The sequence below is a fragment of the Drosophila willistoni genome, unplaced genomic scaffold, assembly GCF_018902025.1.
Source record: "Drosophila willistoni isolate 14030-0811.24 unplaced genomic scaffold, UCI_dwil_1.1 Seg665, whole genome shotgun sequence".
Lineage (NCBI taxonomy): Eukaryota > Metazoa > Arthropoda > Insecta > Diptera > Drosophilidae > Drosophila > Drosophila willistoni.
The window spans coordinates 65,420-90,396 of NW_025814581.1; the positions used below are offsets into that span (position 1 = coordinate 65,420).

Consider the following 24,977-nt stretch of genomic DNA (forward strand, 5'->3'; position numbering starts at 1 on the left):
TATGAAATACAGAAATCTTTGAGAAACGTAACTTATGCAAAAAAATAAAGATTTTAAAAACGATCGCACTGCAAGGGTATATAAACTTCGTTGCAGTCAAAGTTAGCTTATTTTTTATTTGTTTTTCAATCTCATCCTTAAACTTTATAGAACAAAAGTGTACTGTACTTTTTGTATTTTTCTTTTAACCACTTAAAGTTCAAATAAAATCTTCTGAAATTAATAAATACACAAACAAGTTGCATCGCATGATGTTTGCCAATTATCTAGTATCATCAAATCATACGATTTCCAAGATTAAAGATAATTGTTTCTTGTTTAAGATGCAACTCAATAATTTGATGTTTTCCAAAAAAGAAAAAAAAAACTTTCGAAGCGAAGAATGCCAACGAATAGAGTTTACCATTTAGCAACAAATTATTATAAATTATAGAAAGCTAATTTGCTGTACACTCAGTTATTGACGTTCGGCACACATGCATACATACATATATGCATACACGAATCGCTGTATGCCACCTAATTGGTAGCACTTTTCTGTTTTGTTGGCACATGTAAAGCTTTTAGTGGAGTAGTAGACAAACTTTGCGCATTTTGCTCCTACATGCATAAATGTTTGCATATGTATATCTCTCTCAACCACCAGCTCGAGCTCCAGCACCGTCACCACCGCCCCATATTTGTTTAAACACTGGCCAACACACACACACACACACAAAGCGAGCGAAGCAAGTTAAAAAAAACCAGCTGGAGAGCTTTGGCGTAATAGTTTTGTTTTTTTGCTTTCTGTTTGTTTCTGTTTTCTTTGTTTTGGTTTCTGCTCGCTTTTCGGTTTGTTTTGTGTAACAAGTTTGCATATGTAATTAACCAACAGCTAACGTATTAGTAAATATAATTAAAACTAAAATTGGAATGTAATCGTCTATTATTTCTCCCTCACTGTATGAGTTGTGTGCATTTCATTTATAAATGATGCAACAAAAAATTCTTCAATAAAAATCAAAAGACTTAGGCCACAAACTTGCCGACTAATAGAATTTCTTTCAACTCAATTTTTTTTTAGCTGATTCATTAAAACTTCTACATAACTTCCCTTTCTCTATCTTTATGTCTCTCTTTCTGAATATCTCGCTTGACATTGACCTTCATCGGTGTATTATTTTCTAATTAACAACTCCCCCGGGCTAGAAGCAGTAGAGAATATACCAAAGATATACCCTAACGATAAGTGGGTATAGTGCTTATATTGCAGAGATATCACGTCTATATATTTGCTCGATTTGTTGCTATGCTTTAATGTCATCTTAACAAAATTCAAAAGGTATGAAAATATCGTATGCAGTTAACAAGACATTAACTGCCTCATTACTTTTTCATGTGCCCAAATCGATTCAGCATCATTATGTCAAAATTCTTGCGACTTTTATCACTCATCAAAGACCTAGCCAAACCCTTCTTTTGATTGCCCTTCTTTTGATTGCCCTTCATTTGATTGCCCTTGATTTGATTGCCCTTCTTTTGATTGCCCTTCTTTGGATTGAGTAACATCAGATTTTGGACTTCCGCAATCTTGCGTCTTACCATAAGGATATAGTGCATGCGTTTAGGTGGCGGTAGATTATACCAGGCCAGACGTGAGAGACGACCAATTTGTCGCTTGCTGAGTCTAGCCACTTGACGAGCATCCATGGCAGCGACATAGTCCTTGTGGAAAAACTTATAGGGATGCAAACTTTTTATGTATTTTTTCATGTCTTCTATTGTTGGTGCCACGGGATGCTTTGTAGGGCGTCTTGGAAACATGGTGCGTGAGAGTGGGACTCCTTTCTTTTTGTTAATATTATAAATACTAAAAATTTAGTTAAAACGTTGATAACAAATTTAGAAAAATACTTTTTTTTAAGGGATTTTTCAACCGATTTGTTTGTTTCTATCTTTCAGACTGAAATGAATTTGTAGTTACATATTTACATTTGAGCAGTGACAGAAATCGATATGTATAATTGATCATAAGTTTAAGTCATATTTTTTTACTTGATAGTTTGAATAAGAAGTAGATGCACGAATATCCAAGTAAATGGTGGAAAGGTTTATCTTGAATAGACCCAAATATGTAATAATTAGGAAGTAACCCCAAAAGCTTTCCTAAGTTGTTATGGTAACAATATAAAAAGTGTTTAATACGATTTTTTAAAGAACGTGCTTTATCCTCATCAATCGAATAAATCTGGTCTTGCGGGTATTGTGGAGCCACTTAAAAGCCATTAACTCAATATTCCACTGTAAATACAACTAGATTATAGACTAAAATCAGTTCTTTACCGACAAAGGCAGTAGGCGGGAGAGTGAAAAATAAAAAGTGAAAAGTAGGCCATGTCCATTTGCCTAGTTTACCTGCCTCATTTCCTACTTCCATATTTCACATTCTAGAAAATCGTGCTCGAGAGTATAGTTCTAATAATTAAAACAAATTTAAAGTAAAAATAAATTTCAAATAAAAATGCCCAATCCCTATTGGCCTAACTTTAACAAAAACGGCAAGTTTAAACAATTTGCCCAAAAACTGAAGGTTCCCAAAAAAATGGCTACAGATTGGCGCAGACAAATTATGAAGCCCAAGCCAAAGTGGAAGGATGCACCAAAATGTGCTAAATTTAATGCTCGTCCAAAATTCAAAGGTTTTAAAGCGGATAAAGTTAAACCTAGAACCAAAACGGAGAAGGCGGTATTTTCGCCTAATACGAAAGTAGCAGTGATTGTCCCTTTTGGCCACGTTTCCCGTGAGGTACGCCCACTCACTAGAAGTCCTACTCCCAAACCAAGAAGTATCAAGAAAAAACATCGTGTGGCCGATAACGTAAAAAAAATGGCGGTCTAAAGCCTGAAGTCAGATGGTAAAGAAGTACAAAAAATAAATAAAAAAGAATGGCTTAAGGCCGCAACTAAGGTCGATCAACTGGAAAAGTTCAAGAAAATCGTTAATAAACATCCCCGAGAGCTGGCCATACGAAAAGGACACACCAAGATAAATATCGCTAAAAATGACCAAAAAGTTTTGGTTAAAGTGAAGAAAGAAGAGGACAAAGCAAATAAAAGAAAATAAGGCTTATGTATATATTGAATTTTTTTGCATTAGAAATGACGATTCTACAAATTTTTTAAAATTTCTGTAATGACTTTTTTCAAGCCATATTTTGTAACGTACAAAGCCTTAACGTAGCCGATGGGCAGCAAAAATTATTGTATCTAATTAGAATGTGCCCCATGGTTGGGCGGCAAAAATTTCTGGAACTAAATATCTATAACCACGACACCACAAAGGCTTCATCTGCGGGACTCTTAATGCGGCTAGCAAGACAATCGGCTGGGGTGGTTCTTTGATGAATGTGTTTCACCCACTCACACGTCAGCAACTTTAAATAAAGTCCCTGTGCTGAAACTCGAAATAGAATAGAGAGAAAAGAATAAAAGAAAATAAAATCACATTAGATTGCCCAAAAAGAAAGTTGAGAAAATTACCTCATAATAAAAATCATTATTATTCACTTAAATTAATGTATTCTCACAATCATTCATTTCTTAGAATCTAATGTTTCATGTAGTATTCTGAGAACAAAGTTAACTCACATTAAAAAAAAACCAAAACCATTCCATAATATATATATAAGAAAATTTACAACTTCATAAATGATCAACAAATTAATTTGTAATTACTAAAAAAATATATAGCTCGAAACTTTAACGCATATCGATTTATATTCAAGAATAATTAAATCAATATCAAAAAAATATTCTAAATACTCGGCATAATTTCATGAACCTTAACTTCTCTTTTTTTTATACCCTTGCAGAGGGTATTATAAAATTGGTCAGATGTTTGTAACGCACAGAAGGAGACGTTTCCGACCCCATAAAGTATATATATTCTTGATCAGCATGAGAAGCTAAGTCGATATAGCCATGTCCGTCTGTCCGTCTGACCGTCTGTCCGTCTGTCCGTCGGTGCGTACGCGTTTTACTCAGCCATCTTAAGAGCTATCGGGATGAAATTTTTTTTGGGAGCTTTTTTTTACCCGGGTGAGATAAAGTATGAAAATCTTTGGGATCGGACCACTATATCATATAGCTCTAGAAGAAACATTTTTGCAAAAATTGGAGTATCCCCATGAAATTTACCAATATGATAGTAATAGATATAAAATCTCAGATCCCAAAATTTGAATCTGATCCGATAAATAGAACACAAGTTACAGTCAATATAAATCGGTTCAAACGCTGCCGGCAGCGCTGCTTGCTGCCTACTACTGCCATCATCAAATCAACAGAGCACACGCATACACACACAGACGCAACGCTACATGAACTGTATGTGTATGCGTGCCGTGCTTTGCTTAGAAAATGATGGAAGAAGAAAAACTTGTGGTAAAAAGAGAAATAATATTTTGTTTGTGTATTGATGAATTGAGTTGCAGGGAAAGAAATTTCAAAAAGGAAAAATATTATTGCCAAGTATACTGCAAGGGTATATAAACTTCGGCATAGCCGAAGTTAGCTTCTTTGATATTTTCTTTTTAAACTTCGACCCACTGTGCAAAAGCAAAACGCAACGCTTACATATGCAGCGTATAAAAATTAACCGTTCAATTTTTTTTTTCAACTCTTCACATACAAAATGTTTCAATAAAACAATTATGCATATTTATTCACTCTTGCCTTTTTCTCTTTTGATACTTTTCAGTTCATTTTCTTTTTTTCTTTTCTTTACGCATGATTTTATTTGAAACACATTAGAAGTATATAAAAACATATAGAGGGGCAAACGGAGTGGAGATAAGCAACGACAATTGTTTTCGCTTTTGTCTTTGCATTGAATACTCTTGCTTAACGTCTCCGACTTCGCTTTATATTTTGGTAACAAAAAAATTTAGTAAAAAAACTCACCCTTGTAGCGTCCGACGAAGGCCTTCGAGGAATTGCTGTAGAGATAGAATTTAATTTAATTTTTTTTGTATTAGTTATGTTCACATTTTTTGTTTTGTTACCAAGTAAAGCAATTGCTCATGCTTGTTTTTTCTTAAATTTTTTTTTCTTTTATATTTTCACTTTCTTCTTCCTCTGTTATAGATTTTTTTTTGACCTTTCAATTTTGCATTAGTTCATTTTTTTCCATTTTTTTGTTTTTGCTCCTTTTTTTTCATTTTTAGTGTATGTTACCTCGCGACTTAAAAAAAACAATTTTGGTTTTGCACAATGTGGCTCGAAATGTTGCTTTGCGTTTTCTTCTTTGTATACTTGTTTTTTCACTTGCTTCACTCCTTTTGCCTTTTTTTTTTTCTTTTCTCTTATTACCAATTATTACTTGTACACCAACTTATTCTAGCTTTCGATTCTAGTATATTACCTAGGTTTAAACCAAAGAAGAAGTTAAAAATTTTCGTTTTCACTATGGCTTTCTGGCTTAAACCCCTTTTTTTTTTTTTTTTTTGATTTTCACTTGTTTATCTCGGATACAATTTATTCTTTGGGCATCGTGTTTTCGTTGTTTTCACTTTTCACCGCTTGCCGCGTGTTGTATCGAAATCTGACTGATCAGACGGTCGCCAATGTAATTGTTTCGTCTCTTTGGTGACTAACTTCTTCGCTGCTTGCACTATCCAACATAAATGTCTTGGACTTCTGGCTTCGGAAAATTTGACACCAAAATTTGGGCTTTACGTTTGTCTACCAAAAAAAATTATATACACATACGTGATAAAATGTGAATGTCGTTAATGCGTTTTTTTTTTTTTCTTTAGAGCTGTATAATTACCTTCTGCTTAATCAAAGCAATACATTTTAATTTCCTTTTTTCTTTTCCATCATGAATGAACATACCGAGACTTTGAAAATCTGCGTGCAAAATTTTATTTGCAAAAATGACCAAATTTTTAATGATTCAAAGAAAAATTAGCACTTACTCAAGAAGTTATCTTGAAATAGAGAACACCAACATCAATGGTTTCTTTTTTATTTCCGATTCAAGCCCATGAAGATGGCTTGTATTTATTCGGATTTAAAATTTACTTGGGTTATTTTAACCACAAAAAAAAATGAAATATTAATTTTTTTCTCACTTCCTGCAAAGGACTGTTCCGCTCGGTTGCCAATTTGAAAAGAATTTATCAAGATAGTTCGCCTATGCTCTATGCCTAGCTTTGATCTTCGTTTAGACCCGAAGTCAATTGTCAAAGTGACATTATCCGCTATTGGCATAATGGGAAAAAGAAATGTAGCACTGTGGTGAACTTTCTTTCTGCAATCAAGCAGTGCATTCGCGGGTCTTTTAAATGCTGCCTTCCTTTCTTTTTTTACTTTTTTTTTTTTTTTCCTTTTGAGCTGCAAGTTTTACTCAAGGCACCTCCACAATTTGTATTTGAAAATAAGTAAACATCTGGATTGTTAATGCAATTTTATATCTTTTGCTCTTTACAATGGGGAAATTTGGTTGCTTGGTAGTTCGATTGGGCGTCCCGAGGAGCTCATCTTATTTTGGACCGGAATTCATCCAATTAGCTATTGCTTTCAGAGAGCTAAAAACAGGCGGACATGGCCAATTTTTCTAGCTAGCAGACTGATGTACATTTTTACATTTGAGCAGTGACAGAAATCGATATGTATAATTGATTATAAGTTTAAGTCATATTTTTTTACTTGATAGTTTGAATAAGAAGTAGATGCACGAATATCCAAGTAAATGGTGGAAAGGTTTATCTTGAATAGACCCAAATATTCCTAAGTTGTTATGGTAACAATATAAAAAGTGTTTAATACGATTTTTTAAAGAACGTGCTTTATCCTCATCAATCGAATAAATCTGGTCTTGCGGGTATTGTGGAGCCACTTAAAAGCCATTAACTCAATATTCCACTGTAAATACAACTAGATTATAGACTAAAATCAGTTCTTTACCGACAAAGGCAGTAGGCGGGAGAGTGAAAAATAAAAAGTGAAAAGTAGGCCATGTCCATTTGCCTAGTTTACCTGCCTCATTTCCTACTTCCATATTTCACATTCTAGAAAATCGTGCTCGAGAGTATAGTTCTAATAATTAAAACAAATTTAAAGTAAAAATAAATTTGAAATAAAAATGCCCAATCCATATTGGCCTAACTTTAACAAAAACGGCAAGTTTAAACAATTTGCCCAAAAACTGAAGGTTCCCAAAAAAATGGCTACAGATTGGCGCAGACAAATTATGAAGCCCAAGCCAAAGTGGAAGGATGCACCAAAATGTGCTAAATTTAATGCTCGTCCAAAATGGCTTAAGGCCGCAACTAAGGTGGATCAACTGGAAAAGTTCAAGAAAATCGTTAATAAACATCCCCGAGAGCTGGCCATACGAAAAGGACACACCAAGATAAATATCGCTAAAAATGACCAAAAAGTTTTGGTTAAAGTGAAGAAAGAAGAGGACAAAGCAAATAAAAGAAAATAAGGCTTATGTATGTAGCGTTGATTTAGCGATCGTTACTATATTTATTTATTTATTAATATTTGAATTGTTTGATGACAATCGAGTTCAATATATTGTTAGAATTTAAACATACTTATAGAAATAAAACTAAACTAATTATGGACCTTGACGTGCGACTCAGTTGACAGTCTCTTTGCGAATGATGCACGGCCTCTTTAACAAGCTCTCTCTCAACTTATATAATGATCCTATGCCCTGCTCTCTCTACTACTACTAGAATGTTCGGCCACTACGCGTTTGTCTCCTCTCTTCTATCACTTTTGACTGCTCTCTCTCAATACCATTTCCCACATTCCGCCCTCCTGACTGTACATTCGACCCGAATGACGGTGCCCACAATTTCATATATTCCGATACAGTTGATGTCCTATTAGGCCCTTCCGCCTGTCCAACTTTCTCTACTTCATATCTACCATGATTTTTAATTGCCGTTACTTTATAGGGTCCTAAATACTTTCCTTTAAGTTTCAGACCAACGCCATATTGGGTACGCTTAATAGCAACCAAATCATTTATTTTGAATCGTTTTCCCTCTTTTCTCTTTAGATTAGCTGACTTCTTGTTCTCCTCCTGAATTTGTTTTATATTTTCAACTGCCTCCATTCGTATTTTCTTTCTGTGTTCTGCTAGTTCTTCGATTAGAAGATCATCGAGTAGTTCTTTAAGGTTTACATCCTCTGATCTACGCATGTCAATACCGGTTAGGATCTTAAAAGGAGCTATCTTAGTACTTCTAGGTGCCGTATCGTTGATGATTTGCTGAACTTTCCCAACGTATTTATACCATGAAGCTGGATTATCTAAACTCATTTTAGCTAGCATTGGAATAACAATCTTGTGAATCCTTTCAACCTGCCCATTTCCTCGCGGTACTCCGGTGGTAATCAATAAATACACGATGTCGTGATCCTCGCAATACTTTTTGAAAATATGCGATGTAAAAGCCGCGCCCCTATCAGATATCAATCGTACTGGGTTCCCAAAATTTGTTGCTTGAACTTCTAAACACCGTATCACTTCATCTACGCCTGTGCTCCTAGTGGGATACAACCAAACGTACTTAGAAAAACCATCTATAATAACCAACAAGTAATTATACCGTTTATTTGTAAGTTCCATTGGTCCGACGTGATCAATATGGTAAGAACAAAGTGGTTTGTCACCCTTTTCTATCGAAGTTAGATATCCCTCTCTTTTGCCAGCCTTTGCGTTAATAACAATACACTCCACACAACTATGTACCACACGAATAACCTTATCTCTCAATTCGGGAATATAGTATGATTTCTCGATTAAATCTTGCGTTTTCTTGACGGAAAAGTGACCCTGGGTATGTGCAAGTCTAATAATCTCATGTTCCATTGCCGAAGGCACTACAATCAACTCACAATTAGGGTCTTTAAAGAGAATCTCGTTCTCTATATAGAAGCCTTTATAACTTTCTTTTTCAACTAGCGTCCTTACTGCCTTGGTCCACTCATCTTGCAACTGAGCTTCTTTTAATCGATGTTTAATAGTGTCCTCAACAAGCATAAAACATGCAAAACGACTCAACTCATCGACGTGCCTCATTTGAGTTGCTGATCGATGTACGATAACATAATCAAAATCTTGAAGATACATAGCCCAACGAGCAACTCTCAAAGGAACATCCTTCTTTCCGATTAATTTTCTGTAGTCACAGCATAAACGCTTTTGACCATTCTTTTTCGAGACTAAGACAACTGGCGACGCGTACTCAGAAGTACTGGTTTTAATTATTTTCTCTGCTAGCCATTCTTGAATTTGTTTATCAACAATTTCCTGATCACAAAGGGCTAAACGACTCGGGTGCTGATACACAGGTATTTCGTCGCTCAATATAATTTTCATGCTTACTGGTACGTTTGCATTTCTTTTTGGCTGGTAGTTCCGAATTAATTTCTCTACTTCCCCTTTTATCAAATGGTTTAAATGCGAAAGATTTATGTCTGGACTCTTATCCCTGTCTTCAATATTTGTGATGAAGATATTTCCAATATCTCCTGCCCACTGAATATCTGACTCATTTTGTTTTCTCTTTGACATACTATGGGTGTGACAAACTTCTATATCGTTGCGCATAGCAAACCTAGATCCATTTGCTGTTACATTTATATTGACAGTGTTCAATATCGTTCGACCCAGTATAGCATCAAAACTTATATCCTGATCTGGCACTACATGGAATTCTATGTTCATAACTAAACCATCCACTTTCACTGGTATGATAAAACTACCGAAAGTCAACACTTTACTGTCGCCAATTCCTGTTAAGTGTCTAGCTCCGCCTAATAACGGTTTCGATCCAATAATAAAATAAATATTTCTTCGCATAAGACATAATCCAGCGCCAGTATCTACGAGTCCTTTAAATATAACGTTAGAATATACGATGTCTTTAAGTTCTAACCCTGACGGAGTAAATTCGCTTGACGGCTGTATTACTACATCTTCATTTTCTACCACGTTTGTATTTCTCTCGTATTTAATTGGATTTTCTAGCTTGCACTGTGCCATTCGATGTCCTACTTTACCACATTTGAAACACTTTTGGTCGTTCTTCGGACAGTCTCGTCTGATATGTGATGTGTCACCGCAACTATAGCATTTCCGATTCTTAGATGTATCAATTATTTTACCCTGATTAATCTTTCCTCCTGACTGAGTCTCAAACTTGTTTAACGACTTGTGTGAAGCACGAACTTTCTGATACGTTTCTATTTGAAACTTCAGTTCTTGTAGATTCCTGGCTTGAAATAGAATAGCTTTATTTACTTGTGAGTCTGGAATGCCCTTTACAAAGTATTCTATCAAGCTCTCATCGTCCACTGGTTTGGCAATTTCCATTAAAGCATACAAATATTCATGCAAAGTCTCCTCTCTTTTCTGAGAACGTTGCGATAATATTCTATGAATCTCAGCTGCTGATCGTTTCGAACCAAATTCTTTGCGCAGTGCTGCTTTTAATATCTCCCAATTGTTTATACCATGTTGACTCCGAATAAATGATTTTGCTGCCGCAGCTAACAACTGTTTGGCGTATATAAAGGTCTGTAACTTGTCCCATTGTACTGTAATAGCACACTCTTCTATCTCTTGTACCCACGAATTAATGTCGGGACTACCTGAGCCGGAAAAATAGGATACACTGCCCTCAACATCTTTTAAGGTGTACCAAGATCGACTACAATTGTTTATGGGCAATTCGCCTCTAGCTGTAACTACTGATTCTACTTCTTCATCCTCGCTATCTTGGTCTTGAATATCGTAATGAGTAAGAAGTCTATTCTGTAGATCACGTTTTCTTCCCACTGTGCTTAGGTTCAATTCGGCCAACTTATTTCGCAAATCTGCGACTCGCAATGCCATAACCTCGTCAAGCTCCATATTACAATATTTTCTTTGTTCAATACCAATAATTAATGCTAAGGTTAGTTTTAGTAAATTCAATTAAGGTTAGAACTATATACATATAGTCCCCAAAAAATTTACCCAAGTCCGCTCCTGTCCCACGAAGTCTTCGTTTAATTTCTGCCAGCAGGTTGTCTGTCCTCTTCTAACGTTTTGTCTCTTGCCGCGTCCAGCTTCTGCCTCTGCCAACGGGTTGCCTCTGCCTCTGCTGACGTTTTATCACTCACCCCGCCCAGCTTTGCCTCTGCCAACGGGTTGCCTCTGCCAACGGGTTGCCTCTGCCTCTGCTGACGTTTTGCCTCACGCTACGTCCAGCTTTGCCTCTGCCAACGGGTTGCCTCTGCCAACGGTTCGCCTCTGCCAACGGGTTGCCTCTGCCTCTGCTGACGTTTTGCCTCACGCTACGTCCAGCTTTGCCTCTGCCAACGGGTTGCCTCTGCCAACGGTTCGCCTCTGCCAACGGGTTGCCTCTGCCTCTGCTGACGTTTTACCTCACGCTACGTCCAGCTTTGCCTCTGCCAACGGGTTGCCTCTGCCAACGGTTCGCCTCTGCCAACGGGTTGCCTCTGCCTCTGCTGACGTTTTGCCTCACGCTACGTCCAGCTTTGCCTCTGCCAACGGGTTGCCTCTGCCAACGGTTCGCCTCTGCCAACGGGTTGCCTCTGCCTCTGCTGACGTTTTGCTTCTTGATTCGCTCTGTCCAAATATTTCTAGACTGTTCTAGAAAAATTCACTGATCGCCGTCCGTTACCAAACATGCTCGTGCGTGTATTGTCTGCGTCGTAACGTATTTGGGCACCAAAGATTTTATGCAACAATTTAGCACAGCCTATCTCGCTTGCTCTTACACAATGATGACGACACAAAAGTTTTTGCTTTGTCACTTCGAAGAACTTTGTTTGTTGTCTCTTTCACTCACGCAGTGTTATATGTTTGTATGTTAATTTCTTTAAACAATATTTCGGGCGAGCCCCCAAAAATGTAGCGTTGATTTAGCGATCGTTACTATATTTATTTATTTATTAATATTTGAATTGTTTGATGACAATCGAGTTCAATATATTGTTAGAATTTAAACATACTTATAGAAATAACACTAAACTAATTATGGACCTTGACGTGCGACTCAGTTGACAGTCTCTTTGCGAATGATGCACGGCCTCTTTAACAAGCTCTCTCTCAACTTATATAATGATCCTATGCCCTGCTCTCTCTACTACTACTAGAATGTTCGGCCACTACGCGTTTGTCTCCTCTCTTCTATCACTTTTGACTGCTCTCTCTCAATACCATTTCCCACATGTATATATTGAATTTTTTTGCATTAGAAATGACAACGATTCTACAAATTTTTTAAAATTTCTGTAATGACTTTTTTCAACCCATATTTGTATTTGAAAATAAGTAAACATCTGGATTGTTAATGCAATTTTATATCTTTTGCTCTTTACAATGGGGAAATTTGGTTGTTTGGTAGTTCGATTGGGCGTCCCGAGGAGCTTATATTATTTAGGACCGGATTTCATCCAATTAGCTATTGCTTTCAGAGAGCTAAAAACAGGCGGACATGGCCAATTTTTCTAGCTAGCAGACTGATGTACATTTTTACATTTGAGCAGTGACAGAAATCGATATGTATAATTGATTATAAGTTTAAGTCATATTTTTTTACTTGATAGTTTGAATAAGAAGTAGATGCACGAATATACAAGTAAATGGTGGAAAGGTTTATCTTGACTAGGCCCAAATATGTAATAATTAGGAAGTAACCCCAAAAGCTTTTTTAAGTTGTTATGGTAACAATGGAATAAGTGTTTAATTCGATTTTTTAAAGAACGTGCTTTATCCCCATCAATCGAATAAATCTGGTCTTGCGGGTATTGTGGAGCCACTTAAAAGCCATTAACTCAATATTCCACTGTAAATACAACTAGATTATAGACTATAATCAGTATTTTAGTGTTAACCATTCAAAGAAATAAAATTAAGACATAATATTATAGACTTAAATGTAATATTTAATAGAATCACATCTAAAATATGTTAATAGAAAGATTATTATGAAATCCTGATCAGACACTGACCGACAAAGGCAGTAGGCGGGAGAGTGAAAAATAAAAAGTGAAAAGTAGGCCATGTCCATTTGCCTTGTTTACCTGCCTCATTTCCTACTCCGATATTTCACATTCTAGAAAATTGTGCTCGAGAGTATAGTTCTAATAATTAAAACAAATTTCAAGTAAAAACAAATTTCAAGTAAAATGACCAATCCTGACTGGCCTAACTTTAATAAACCGGGAAACGGCAAGTTTAAAAAATTTGCCCAAAAACTGAAGGTTCCAAAGATGGCCTTAGATTGGCGCCACAGTGGAAGGATGCACCAAAATGTGCTAAATTGAATGCGGAAAAAGTTAAACCTAAGATCGAAGCGAAAAAGGCGGTAATTTCCCCTAATACGAAAGTAATGGTGATGGCTCCTTTTGACCACGTTTCCCGTGAGGTGCGCCCACTCACTAGAAGTCCGACTTCCAAACCAAGGAGTATCAAGAAAAAACGTCGTGTGGCCGATAACGTAAAAAAATGGCGGTCAAAAACCTGAAGTCAGTTGGTAAAGAAGTACAAAAAATAAGAAATAAAAAAGAATGGCTTAAGGCCGCAACTAAGGTCGATCAACTGGAAAAGTTCAAGAAAATCGTTAATAAATATCCCCGAGAGCTGGCCATACGAAAAGGACACACCAAGATAAATATCGCTAAAAATGACCAAAAAGTTTTGGTTAAAGTGAAGAAAGAAGAGGACAAAGCAAATAAAAGAAAATAAGGCTTATGGCCAATTTTTCTAGCTAGCAGACTGATGTACATTTTTACATTTGAGCAGTGACAGAAATCGATATGTATAATTGATTATAAGTTTAAGTCAAATTTTTTTACTTGATAGTTTGAATAAGAAGTAGATGCACGAATATCCAAGTAAATGGTGGAAAGGTTTATCTTGACTAGGCCCAAATATGTAATAATTAGGAAGTAACCCCAAAGCTTTTTTAAGTTGTTATGGTAACAATGGAATAAGTGTTTAATTCGATTTTTTAAAGAACGTGCTTTATCCCCATCAATCGAATAAATCTGGTCTTGCGGGTATTGTGGAGCCACTTAAAAGCCATTAACTCAATATTCCACTGTAAATACAACTAGATTATAGACTATAATCAGTATTTTAGTGTTAACCATTCAAAGAAATAAAATTAAGACATAATATTATAGACTTAAATGTAATATTTAATAGAATCACATCTAAAATATGTTAATAGAAAGATTATTATGAAATCCTGATCAGACACTGACCGACAAAGGCAGTAGGCGGGAGAGTGAAAAATAAAAAGTGAAAAGTAGGCCATGTCCATTTGCCTTGTTTACCTGCCTCATTTCCTACTCCGATATTTCACATTCTAGAAAATTGTGCTCGAGAGTATAGTTCTAATAATTAAAACAAATTTCAAGTAAAAACAAATTTCAAGTAAAAATGACCAATCCTGACTGGCCTAACTTTAATAAACCGGGAAACGGCAAGTTTAAAAATTTGCCCAAAAACTGAAGGTTCCAAAGATGGCCTTAGATTGGCGCCACAGTGGAAGGATGCACCAAAATGTGCTAAATTGAATGCGGAAAAAGTTAAACCTAAGATCGAAGCGAAAAAGGCGGTAATTTCCCCTAATACGAAAGTAATGGTGATGGCTCCTTTTGACCACGTTTCCCGTGAGGTGCGCCCACTCACTAGAAGTCCGACTTCCAAACCAAGGAGTATCAAGAAAAAACGTCGTGTGGCCGATAACGTAAAAAAATGGCGGTCAAAAACCTGAAGTCAGTTGGTAAAGAAGTACAAAAAATAAGAAATAAAAAAGAATGGCTTAAGGCCGCAACTAAGGTCGATCAACTGGAAAAGTTCAAGAAAATCGTTAATAAATATCCCCGAGAGCTGGCCATACGAAAAGGACACACCAAGATAAATATCGCTAAAAATGACCAAAAAGTTTTGGTTAAAGTGAAGAAAGAAGAGGACAAAGCAAATAAAAGAAAATAAGGCTTATGGCCAATTTTTCTAGCTAGCAGACTGATGTACATTTTTACATTTGAGCAGTGACAGAAATCGATATGTATAATTGATTATAAGTTTAAGTCAAATTTTTTTACTTGATAGTTTGAATAAGAAGTAGATGCACGAATATCCAAGTAAATGGTGGAAAGGTTTATCTTGAATAGACCCAAATATGTAATAATATATATATTGAATTTTTTTGCATTAGAAATGACAACGAATCTACAAATTTTTTAAAATTTCTGTAATGACTTTTTTCAACCCATATTTGTATTTGAAAATAAGTAAACATCTGGATTGTTAATGCAATTTTATATCTTTTGCTCTTTACAATGGGGAAATTTGGTTGCTTGGTAGTTCGATTGGGCGTCCCGAGGAGCTCATCTTATTTTGGACCAGAATTCATCCAATTAGGTATTGCTTTCAGAGAGCTAAAAACAGGCGGACATGGCCAATTTTTCTAGCTAGCAGACTGATGTACATTTTACATTTGAGCAGTGACAGAAATCGATATGTATAATTGATTATAAGTTTAAGTCATATTTTTTACTTGATAGTTTGAATAAGAAGTAGATGCACGAATATCCAAGTAAATGGTGGAAAGGTTTATCTTGAATAGACCCAAATATGTAATAATTAGGAAGTAACCCCAAAAGCTTTCCTAAGTTGTTATGGTAACAATATAAAAAGTGTTTAATACAATTTTTTAAAGAACGTGCTTTATCCTCATCAATCGAATAAATCTGGTCTTGCGGGTATTGTGGAGCCACTTAAAAGCCATTAACTCAATATTCCACTGTAAATACAACTAGATTATAGACTAAAATCAGTTCTTTACCGACAAAGGCAGTAGGCGGGAGAGTGAAAAATAAAAAGTGAAAAGTAGGCCATGTCCATTTGCCTAGTTTACCTGCCTCATTTCCTACTTCCATATTTCACATTCTAGAAAATCGTGCTCGAGAGTATAGTTCTACAAATTTAAAGTAAAAATAAATTTCAAATAAAAATGCCCAATCCCTATTGGCCTAACTTTAACAATAACGGCAAGTTTAAAACAATAAACAATTTGCCCAAAAACTGAAGGTTCCCAAAAAAATGGCTACAGATTGGCGCAGACAAATTATGAAGCCCAAGCCAAAGTGGAAGGATGCACCAAAATGTGCTAAATTTAATGCTCGTCCAAAATTCAAAGGTTTTAAAGCGGATAAAGTTAAACCTAGAATCAAAACGGAGAAGGCGGAATTTTCGCCTAATACGAAAGTAGCAGTGATTGCCTCTTTTGGCCACGTTTCCCGTGAGGTACGCCCACTCACTAGAAGTCCTACTCCCAAACCAAGAAGTATCAAGAAAAAACATCGTGTGGCCGATAACGTAAAAAAAATGGCGGTCTAAAGCCTGAAGTCAGATGGTAAAGAAGTACAAAAAATAAATAAAAAAGAATGGCTTAAGGCCGCAACTAAGGTCGATCAACTGGAAAAGTTCAAGAAAATCGTTAATAAACATCCCCGAGAGCTGGCCATACGAAAAGGACACACCAAGATAAATATCGCTAAAAATGACCAAAAAGTTTTGGTTAAAGTGAAGAAAGAAGAGGACAAAGCAAATAAAAGAAAATAAGGCTTATGTATATATTGAATTTTTTTGCATTAGAAATGACAACGATTCTACAAATTTTTTAAAATTTCTGTAATGACTTTTTTCAAGCCATATTTGTATTTGAAAATAAGTAAACATCTGGATTGTTAATGCAATTTTATATCTTTTGCTCTTTACAATGGGGAAATTTGGTTGTTTGGTAGTTCGATTGGGCGTCCCGAGGAGCTTATATTATTTAGGACCGGATTTCATCCAATTAGCTATTGCTTTACTGAGGACATGGCAGCTTGACAATCTTACTAGAGAATACATTTCAAAATGCTTTCTCCTCTCCTTGATCCGACCAATTTTGTGATACCCTCCGGATACTTCTTAGTTTTGGCCCATGTGGAAAGAGTATCAAAACAACGACATTGACGAAGGTCTTTTCTTCGTATTTGTTTGTGGATTTATTTTATATAATTTGTTATGGGCCAAAGAATTGATAAACAACAATACAGCTGTTATCGATGGGGCTGGCTCGTTAGCTAGAAAATTAGCTGGGAATTTGGCGCGAAAAAACCAAGAGAACCGAGCTAGTTCTGGGAGCGGTTCCGGTTCCGGGAACAAAATTTGAATTTTTAGGAATCTAAGAGAGTGGAGGAGTTGAGTCTTTTTTGGAAAAAAAGAGGAAGAGGACGAAAAAAAAAAAAAGAGGAGTTAAGTTCTAGAAGGCACGTGGAGTTGTTAAGTTGTGCAAGAAGAAAAAAAAAACTGAAAAGTGCGTGTGCCTAGAAGGAGCATCCCACCCATCCTTGAAGACCAAGAATTGCATGCGAGACGCAGGACGGACACACACAGGTGCCTTCGGACAGCCAATTCGACGGGATCCAATCGGCCACCCAGGTCCGGGTGCTCCAGGTTTTTTTCTCCATTTAACCTCAACATTAGGCTGTTAGAATAAGTAATTGTATTTTGTTTATTTATATAATTTATTTAATTTATATTTGTTTACGTCCCAGTGGTACCCTGGTTAGGCTCAGTCAATATTGTAAAAAAAAGTGAAATTGTTTAATATAATATATGTGTAATGAAAAAAAGGAGGTGGGAGGCGGTTCAAGGAGCGCCTCAGCAATCCACCACGATGAGATCCACCAATGTCCAAGGAGAGAGGGCTTGAATCCATCCTACAGAAGCCATAGACCAACGAGTATTGGAGCGACAGCAACGTGAGAATCTGGAAAGTCGTCCACCATAACAATCTTCCTGGCATTGGCCTGAAGATACGAGGCAACAATCTTGAGTGCCAATAACAACGGAACAGCGTCCCGAAATGGTACATCCGAGAAGATGGGGTCTGGTTTTTGATGGAGGATCAAAAGGAATGCCAGTAAATGAATTTATATTTCGTCTGGAGCACTTACAGACGGTGTACCAAGTAAGTTGGGGCGAAGTACTGCAAGATTTCCACTGCTTGGTAGAAGGGCAGGCCAAGGACTGGTACTGGATGCACGTACGCTCGGCAGGACCAGCAGATTGGCCAAATATGAAGCACGCACTGCAGCAGAGATTCCAGACGCAACGATCAAACTTTGAGCGGGAACGTGAGTTGAGAGAGAGGCGACAAAGGACAGGAGAAAGCGTGGATGAATACCTCCAAGCGATGTTTAGCCTCCGATCACGCTTAGAAAGCAACTCCTCGACCATGACCTGATCAAAGACAGTATATCAAAAATTATTTATGGATAAAAAACCTGGAGAAGTTACGAGAGGAATGTCATGAGGCGGAGAGACTCTTAGCAACTAGATGGTCTCGTGCAGCGGGAGGAGCGGAGCCGCAACTACATGAAGCGGTTTTGGCCGAAACCGAAGGTCATGAAGTGGAGTTTGTTGAAGCGGTGTATAAGCCACGCGAAGTCAGCAAGGATCGGCCAGAACTCGCCTGTTGGAACTGTGCGGAGAAGGGCCATACATTTTGGGAGTGCAAGAGTGTAGTTCGCAAGATATTCTGCTACAAATGCGGACTACCAGGAGTAGTGTTACCCAAATGCCCCAAATGCCAGGCGGGAAATGCAATGCGGAGCAAAACAAAGGAGGAGTTGCGCTCAATGCCGCGGAAGAACGAGTGAAAACATCCAAAAATTGCACGTTAGAAGTAGATATTGTTAATAGATTAAGGCCAATATATAATAAATTAGAATATAAACAATCTAACCTACCATATCAGCATATTCTTACCAGCAATTTAGTGAAAAACGGAACCCATTTGGATTGGTAGAAGGAACCAATAGGAAAAAGGCCATATCTAACGAGTCAAGCGTGTGAGAGAGCGGTACAGACAACGAAGAACAAAACGCCAAGAGGTTTGTTCGGCCTTAGAAGCAGTGCCAAGGCAAAAGGAGAATCAGGCATTCGCTACGGTAAAGATGCAATAGTTTCACGTAGAAGGTCTGCTAGACACGGGAGCTTCAGTGAGTTTCCTGGGCGACGGATGTGAAGAGCTGGTGAATAAACTGGAATTAAAAAAAAAACATCTTACTCGAAAGTTCAAACGGCAGGAGGAGTGAATCATGCTATAACGGGAAAGGTGGATGTGCATATTACGTATCGAGGTAGAATACAAGAAATGACGCTGTACCTGTGCCCGTCACTGCGTCAAAGGCATAGATTTCTGCCGCAAATTCGAGCTCGCACCTGATCTCTTGGGAGTAGAGGAGTTGTCCATTGAGGATGAGGAGTTTAATTCCAAAAAGGAGCCGGTGGAACCACATGTCCTCAACGAGACGCAACAAGAGGTCCTGGCAGAAGTCTGTGAGAAGTTTCAGGCGGACTCGGACGTACCACATTAGAAGAGCACACGATCCAACTGCTGGATACAGTGCCAGTGAAAGAGAGATTCTATCCAGTATCACCACAAAAGCAGAAGTTGTTGTTCCAAGAGGTCGACGAAATGCTCAAATTGGGAGTGATCGAACTGAGCGAAAGCCCGTGGAACAATAGGGTAACATTGGTGCAGAAACCTGGGAAAAATAGACTTTGTTTAGATGCACGGAAATTGGATAAAGTAACAATCAAAGATGCTTACCCGTTGCAAAATATTGAGTCCATTCTGAGCCGGGTGGAGGATACGATCTTCATTAGTAGTGTTGACCTAAGGCACGCGTTCTGGCAGGTAGAGTTGGAGGTGGAAAGTCGGAAATACACGGCGTTTACCATCCCGGGACGCCCGCTGTATCAGTTCCGCAGAATGCCTTTCGGGCTTTGCAATGCGGCGCAGCGCTTGTTCCGACTCATGGATATGGTCATCCCCAAGGCTTGAGAAGCCACGTACACGTATATCTGGATGATCTTCTGATTATATCCCGCACATTTGAAGAGCACATGAAGCATCTGGAGGCAGTAGCTGAATGTTTGAAGAAGGCCAATCTAACTATCGGATTAAAAAAATCAAAATTTTGCTTCAGATTCCTTAATTACCTGGGATTTGTGATCGGAGATGGAAAATAAAAAACAGATCCCGATGGAAAATAAATAAAGCGATCACGGAAATTCCATTGCCAAACACCGTGAGACAGCTCCGTAGCTTTTTAGGGACGGCCGGCTGGTATCGTCGATTCGACCGATTGCCTGAAATCAAAAGGAAAATTCAAGTTAACAAAGAGGCTACCGAGTCATTTAATTTACTAAAACAAGCCCTAACCAACGCTCCAGTATTAGTACATCCTGATTAGTGTGATGCGAGCCATGTAGGATTGGGAGCCGCCCTGTTCCAGCAGGATGACGAAGGAAACGAGAGGCCTATCTCATTCTTTTCACAGAAGCTACGAGGAGCCCAGTTAAATTATACGGTAACGGAGAAGGAATGTTTAGCAGCAGTCAAGGCGATAGAGAGATTCCGTCCATATGTAGAGCTTATGCCGTTTACCGTCATCACAGATCATTCGAGTCTCCAGTGGTTGATGACGCTGAAAGATTTAAATGGGAATTAGCTCGCTGGTCATTGCATTGCAGTCATACGATTTCGTGATAGAGCATAAGAAAGGAAAGGACAACGTTGTGGCAGATATGTTGTCGTGGACCGCGGTAATCGAGGAATTGAATTTTTTTGATTTTGAGACTACCGAATTTGAGAGCGAGGAGTACCGGCAACGATACAAGTGCGTGCTGTCCAATCCAGGTAAATTTCCGGACCTACATGCAGAGGATGGATTGGTGCTGAAGAGGATGCGGATTACGATAATGAAATCGGGGATGTGGCGTGGAAATTGTGGATACCAGAGGCATTGACCCATACACTCATACAGCAAGCGCATTATAGCGAAGAGGCAATGCACGGTGGAGTCGCACGAACGCTCGGCAGGCTTAAACAGTTTTACTATTGGCCACGAATGGCCGTGCAACTCAAAAATTACATTGCTGCATGTGATACGTGTAAGGAGGGCGAAACATACCACGCAGACGACCAGGCCAACTATGGGAGCAGAGGTGTGCACGTCGCGGCCGATACAGAAGCTGTATCTGGACTTCCTGGGTAAATATCCACGATCCCGAAAAAGTAATGCCTATATTCTAATAGTGTTGGATCACTTTACTAAGTTTGTGTGGCTCAAAACTATGCCAAAAGCGACGTCCGCAGCGACAATAAAGTTCTTGAGGGAGGAACTCTTTAACACGTTTGGAGTACCGGAGATAGTACACACCGACAACGGGAAACAGTTTACCTCCAAGGAGTTCGAGGAAATGGTGTCCCATTTCGGGATCACACATACGCGGACAGCAGCCTATTCACCCCAAGCAAATACAATACCGACCAGGACAGGAGGTGTGGAAGCGCAACTTCGTTCTCAGCGACTTCAGGCGAAATATAAATGCAAAATTCTGCAAAAGGTATTCTCGATGCAGGATAATGAGTTTTCCACGCCAAGGACTTGAAGCAGTAGATGCAGATGCCTGTAGTTTAGCCCGGCTAACTAATGATTGTGGCGGAGAAATATGATCGGCTGACTGAGAGAAGGTATCTCCCACAAGGCCCACTTTTCACTCCTGTTTCCTGGTTAAGACCGAAAACCGAAGTGTGCTGTTATGGGCCAAATAATTGATAAACAACAATACAGCTGTTATCGATGGGGCTGGCTCGTTAGCTAGAAAATTAGCTGGGAATTTGGCGCGAAAAAACCAAGAGAACCGAGCTAGTTCTGGGAGCGGTTCCAAATTCGGGAACAAAATTTGAATTTTTAGGAATCTAAGAGAGTGGAGGAGTTGAGTCTTTTTTGGAAAAAAAGAGGAAGAGGACGAAGAAAAAAAAAGAGGAGTTAAGTTCTAGAAGGCACGTGGAGTTGTTAAGTTGTGCAAGAAGAAAAAAAACTGAAAAGTGCGTGTGCCTAGAAGGAGCATCCCACCCATCCTTGAAGACCAAGAATTGCATGCGAGACGCAGGACGGAGCAGCACAGGAGCCTTCGGACAGCCAATTCGACGGATCCAATCGGCCACCCAGTCCGGGTGCTCCAGGTTTTTTTTCTCCATTTAACCTCAACATTAGGCTGTTAGAATAAGTAATTGTATTTTGTTTATTTATATAATTTATTTAATTATATTTGTATACGTCCCAGTGGTACCCTGGTTAGGCTCAGTCAATATTGTAAAAAAAAAGTGAAATTGTTTAATATAATATATGTGTATTGAAAAAAGGAGAAATGTCTGAGTAGAGTCTTGTCTATGTGGGGTGAGATGACGACGGGCTAGTCCACAGAACATGGGGGCTGCCAGGGAGTACGGGGCCCAAGGTAGTGTGGGTAGATCCTAGTTAATATACCAGCTAATTGTTAATTCCATAGTCCATCTTCCCGTCCGAGTGTAATGTTTTTTGTATAATTTTTTGTTACCCGATTAATCCATCCATCGAGGTCGAATCCATTCCTGAGCCATGCGAGTTAGCCGGTGATCGATGATGGATTGCAGAAGAAAAATAATCGGATTATAACAAATTCGGTTAACTAAGCACCTGCTCACCAGTTTAAATAAACGTTTGAAAAATAAGTGCAATAGTTTGAAGTGCATTGGACTCTGTGTGTCAGAGTGTTTGAGTGTGTGTGTGTTTATGTGTTTGTTACATTTACCCAGTTTGTTGAGTTTGTTTTGACTGCCCACACGAAATCCACTTTAATTACAGCTACAGTTTTACTGTCACTGTCTTAGCAGATTGCATACAATAATGCAAATATAAAAGAAAATATTCGAACCAGTTTTAAAAGCGTTTATTTTTGATTTCGTTTGCTATCTGGTTTTTGGATTTTGCCAACATATTTAACGAGTCATTCCGACATGATACAAATATGATATCCGATTTTCGGACAAGAAATATTTATGCTAATCAATCATTTCAATTTTTTGTTTTGTTTTTTTTGTGTACAAGGACACCTTGGCCCGACAATTAGAATGCGCAAAACTGATTTATATAGAACGTGGCCAACACCCGCACAGAGGAAATGGAATGCCGTTGGCCAAATCAAACAACATTCTAAACCGAAGAAACCGTTTATGAGTTGTTTGTTACGTTTTGTCGTTGTTTGGCAATTATTTTGCCGTAATTGTATTTAATTTGCCCAGCACTTCACAGCATTAAGAGAAGGGCTGGAACAAGAGTGCTGTAAAGGGGGTGTTTGGCGTTGTCTGTATTTGTATCAATAATAAATTGACACTTGACTTAAACATTGTGGGTGTGGATAACCACGGTCTATGTTCGCCACACTTCACTTTACTTCCTAGATTTTACTCTTGATATGAATATAGAGGTTTGACATTTTAATGATGGATTAATTTTGTGCCGAGCCCCATGAACAAATGGGGTTTAGAAATACACGAAAATAACTTATATTTCTGGTTCATCCCTTTTCCTTTTAAAAACAACTAATCAATAAACTATAACTAATCCATGTTATTTTTACACTTTAATTGTATTCTTATCATAATGCTTTATATTTTAAATTTATATTTCTAACTTAGCAATCCTCGGTATATGAGTTGTCTAAGTGGCCCAGTCATTTAGTCAACTGAACACGAGGATCCGGGTTCGAACTTTTTCTGGGGAATAAAAGTCTTTATAAAAATAGGCTTTAGTAAGAAATTTCGTTGATATAGAAAAAATCGTATGAAATACAGAAATCTTTGAGAAACGTAACTTATGCAAAAAATAAAGATTTTAAAAACGATCGCACTGCAAGGGTATATAAACTTCGTTGCAGTCAAGTTAGCTTATTTTTTATTTGTTTTTCAATCTCATCCTTAAAACTTATAGAACAAAAGTGTACTGTACTTTTGTATTTTTCTTTTTAACCACTTAAAGTTCAAAAAAATCTTCTTGAAATTAATAAATACACAAACAAGTTGCCTCGCATGATGTTTGCCAATTTATCTAGTATCATCAAATCATACGATTTCCAAGATTAAAGATAATTGTTTCTTGTTTAAGATGCAACTCAATAATTTGATGTTTTCCAAAAAAGAAAAAAAAACTTTCGAAGCGAAGAATGCCAACAATAGAGTTTACCATTTAGCAACAAATTATTATAAATTATAGAAAGCTAATTTGCTGTACACTCAGTTATTGACGTTCGGCACACATGCATACATACATATATGCATACACGAATCGCTGTATGCCACCTAATTGGTAGCACTTTTCTGTTTTGTTGGCACATGTAAAGCTTTTTAGTGGAGTAGTAGACAAACTTGCGCATTTTGCTCCTACATGCATAAATGTTTGCATATGTATATCTCTCTCAACCCACCAGCTCGAGCTCCAGCACCGTCACCACCGCCCCATATTTGTTTAAACAATGGCCAACACACACACACACACACCAAACGGGCGAAGCAAGTTAAAAAAAACCAGTGGAGAGCTTTGGCGCAATAGTTTTAGTTTTTTGCTTTCTTTTTGTTTCTGTTTTCTTTGTTTTGGTTTCTTGCTCGCTTTTCGGTTTGTTTTGTTGTAACAAGTTTGCATATGTAATTAACCAACAGCTAACGTATTAGTAAATATAATTAAAACTAAAATTGAATGTAATCGTCTATTATTTCTCCCTCACTGTATGAGTTGTGTGCATTTCATTTATAATGATGCAACAAAAAATTCTTCAATTAAAAATCAAAAGACTTAGGCCACAAACTTGCCGACTAATAGAATTCTTTCAACTCAATTTTTTTTTACTGATTTTTTTATTTAAAACTTCTACATAACTTCCCTTTCTCTATCTTTATGTCTCTCTTTCTGAATATCTCGCTTGACATTGACCTTCATCGGTGTATTATTTTCTAATTAACAACTCCCCCGGGCTGAAGCAGTAGAGAATATACCAAAGAGGAAGA

At 37.6% G+C, this 24,977-nt stretch overlaps 2 protein-coding genes across 3 annotated transcripts; both read right to left on the reverse strand.

Moving 5' to 3' along the window:
• Positions 1-17,713: 17,713 nt before the first annotated feature.
• Positions 17,714-18,319, reverse strand: LOC124461822. Its single transcript, XM_047013282.1, has 2 exons — positions 18,037-18,319; positions 17,714-17,969 (listed from the first exon to the last, which is right to left on the reverse strand). Exons 1-2 carry the CDS (start codon positions 18,317-18,319, stop codon positions 17,800-17,802), a joined length of 453 nt encoding a protein of 150 aa, XP_046869238.1. The 3' UTR covers positions 17,714-17,799.
• Positions 18,320-18,932: 613 nt separating this feature from the next.
• LOC124461821 lies at positions 18,933-19,887 on the reverse strand. Of its 2 annotated transcripts, none has more exons than XM_047013279.1 (3): positions 19,698-19,887; positions 19,251-19,632; positions 18,933-19,125 (listed from the first exon to the last, which is right to left on the reverse strand). In XM_047013279.1, the coding sequence occupies exons 2-3, from the start codon at positions 19,456-19,458 to the stop codon at positions 19,028-19,030; spliced, it is 306 nt and encodes a 101-aa protein (XP_046869235.1). In that variant the 5' UTR covers positions 19,459-19,632; positions 19,698-19,887; the 3' UTR covers positions 18,933-19,027. The 2 variants fall into 2 exon arrangements, with proteins under 2 accessions (XP_046869235.1, XP_046869236.1); XM_047013280.1 differs by lacking the exon at positions 18,933-19,125 and adding an exon at positions 19,151-19,185.
• Between the last annotated feature and the right edge of the window lie 5,090 nt (positions 19,888-24,977).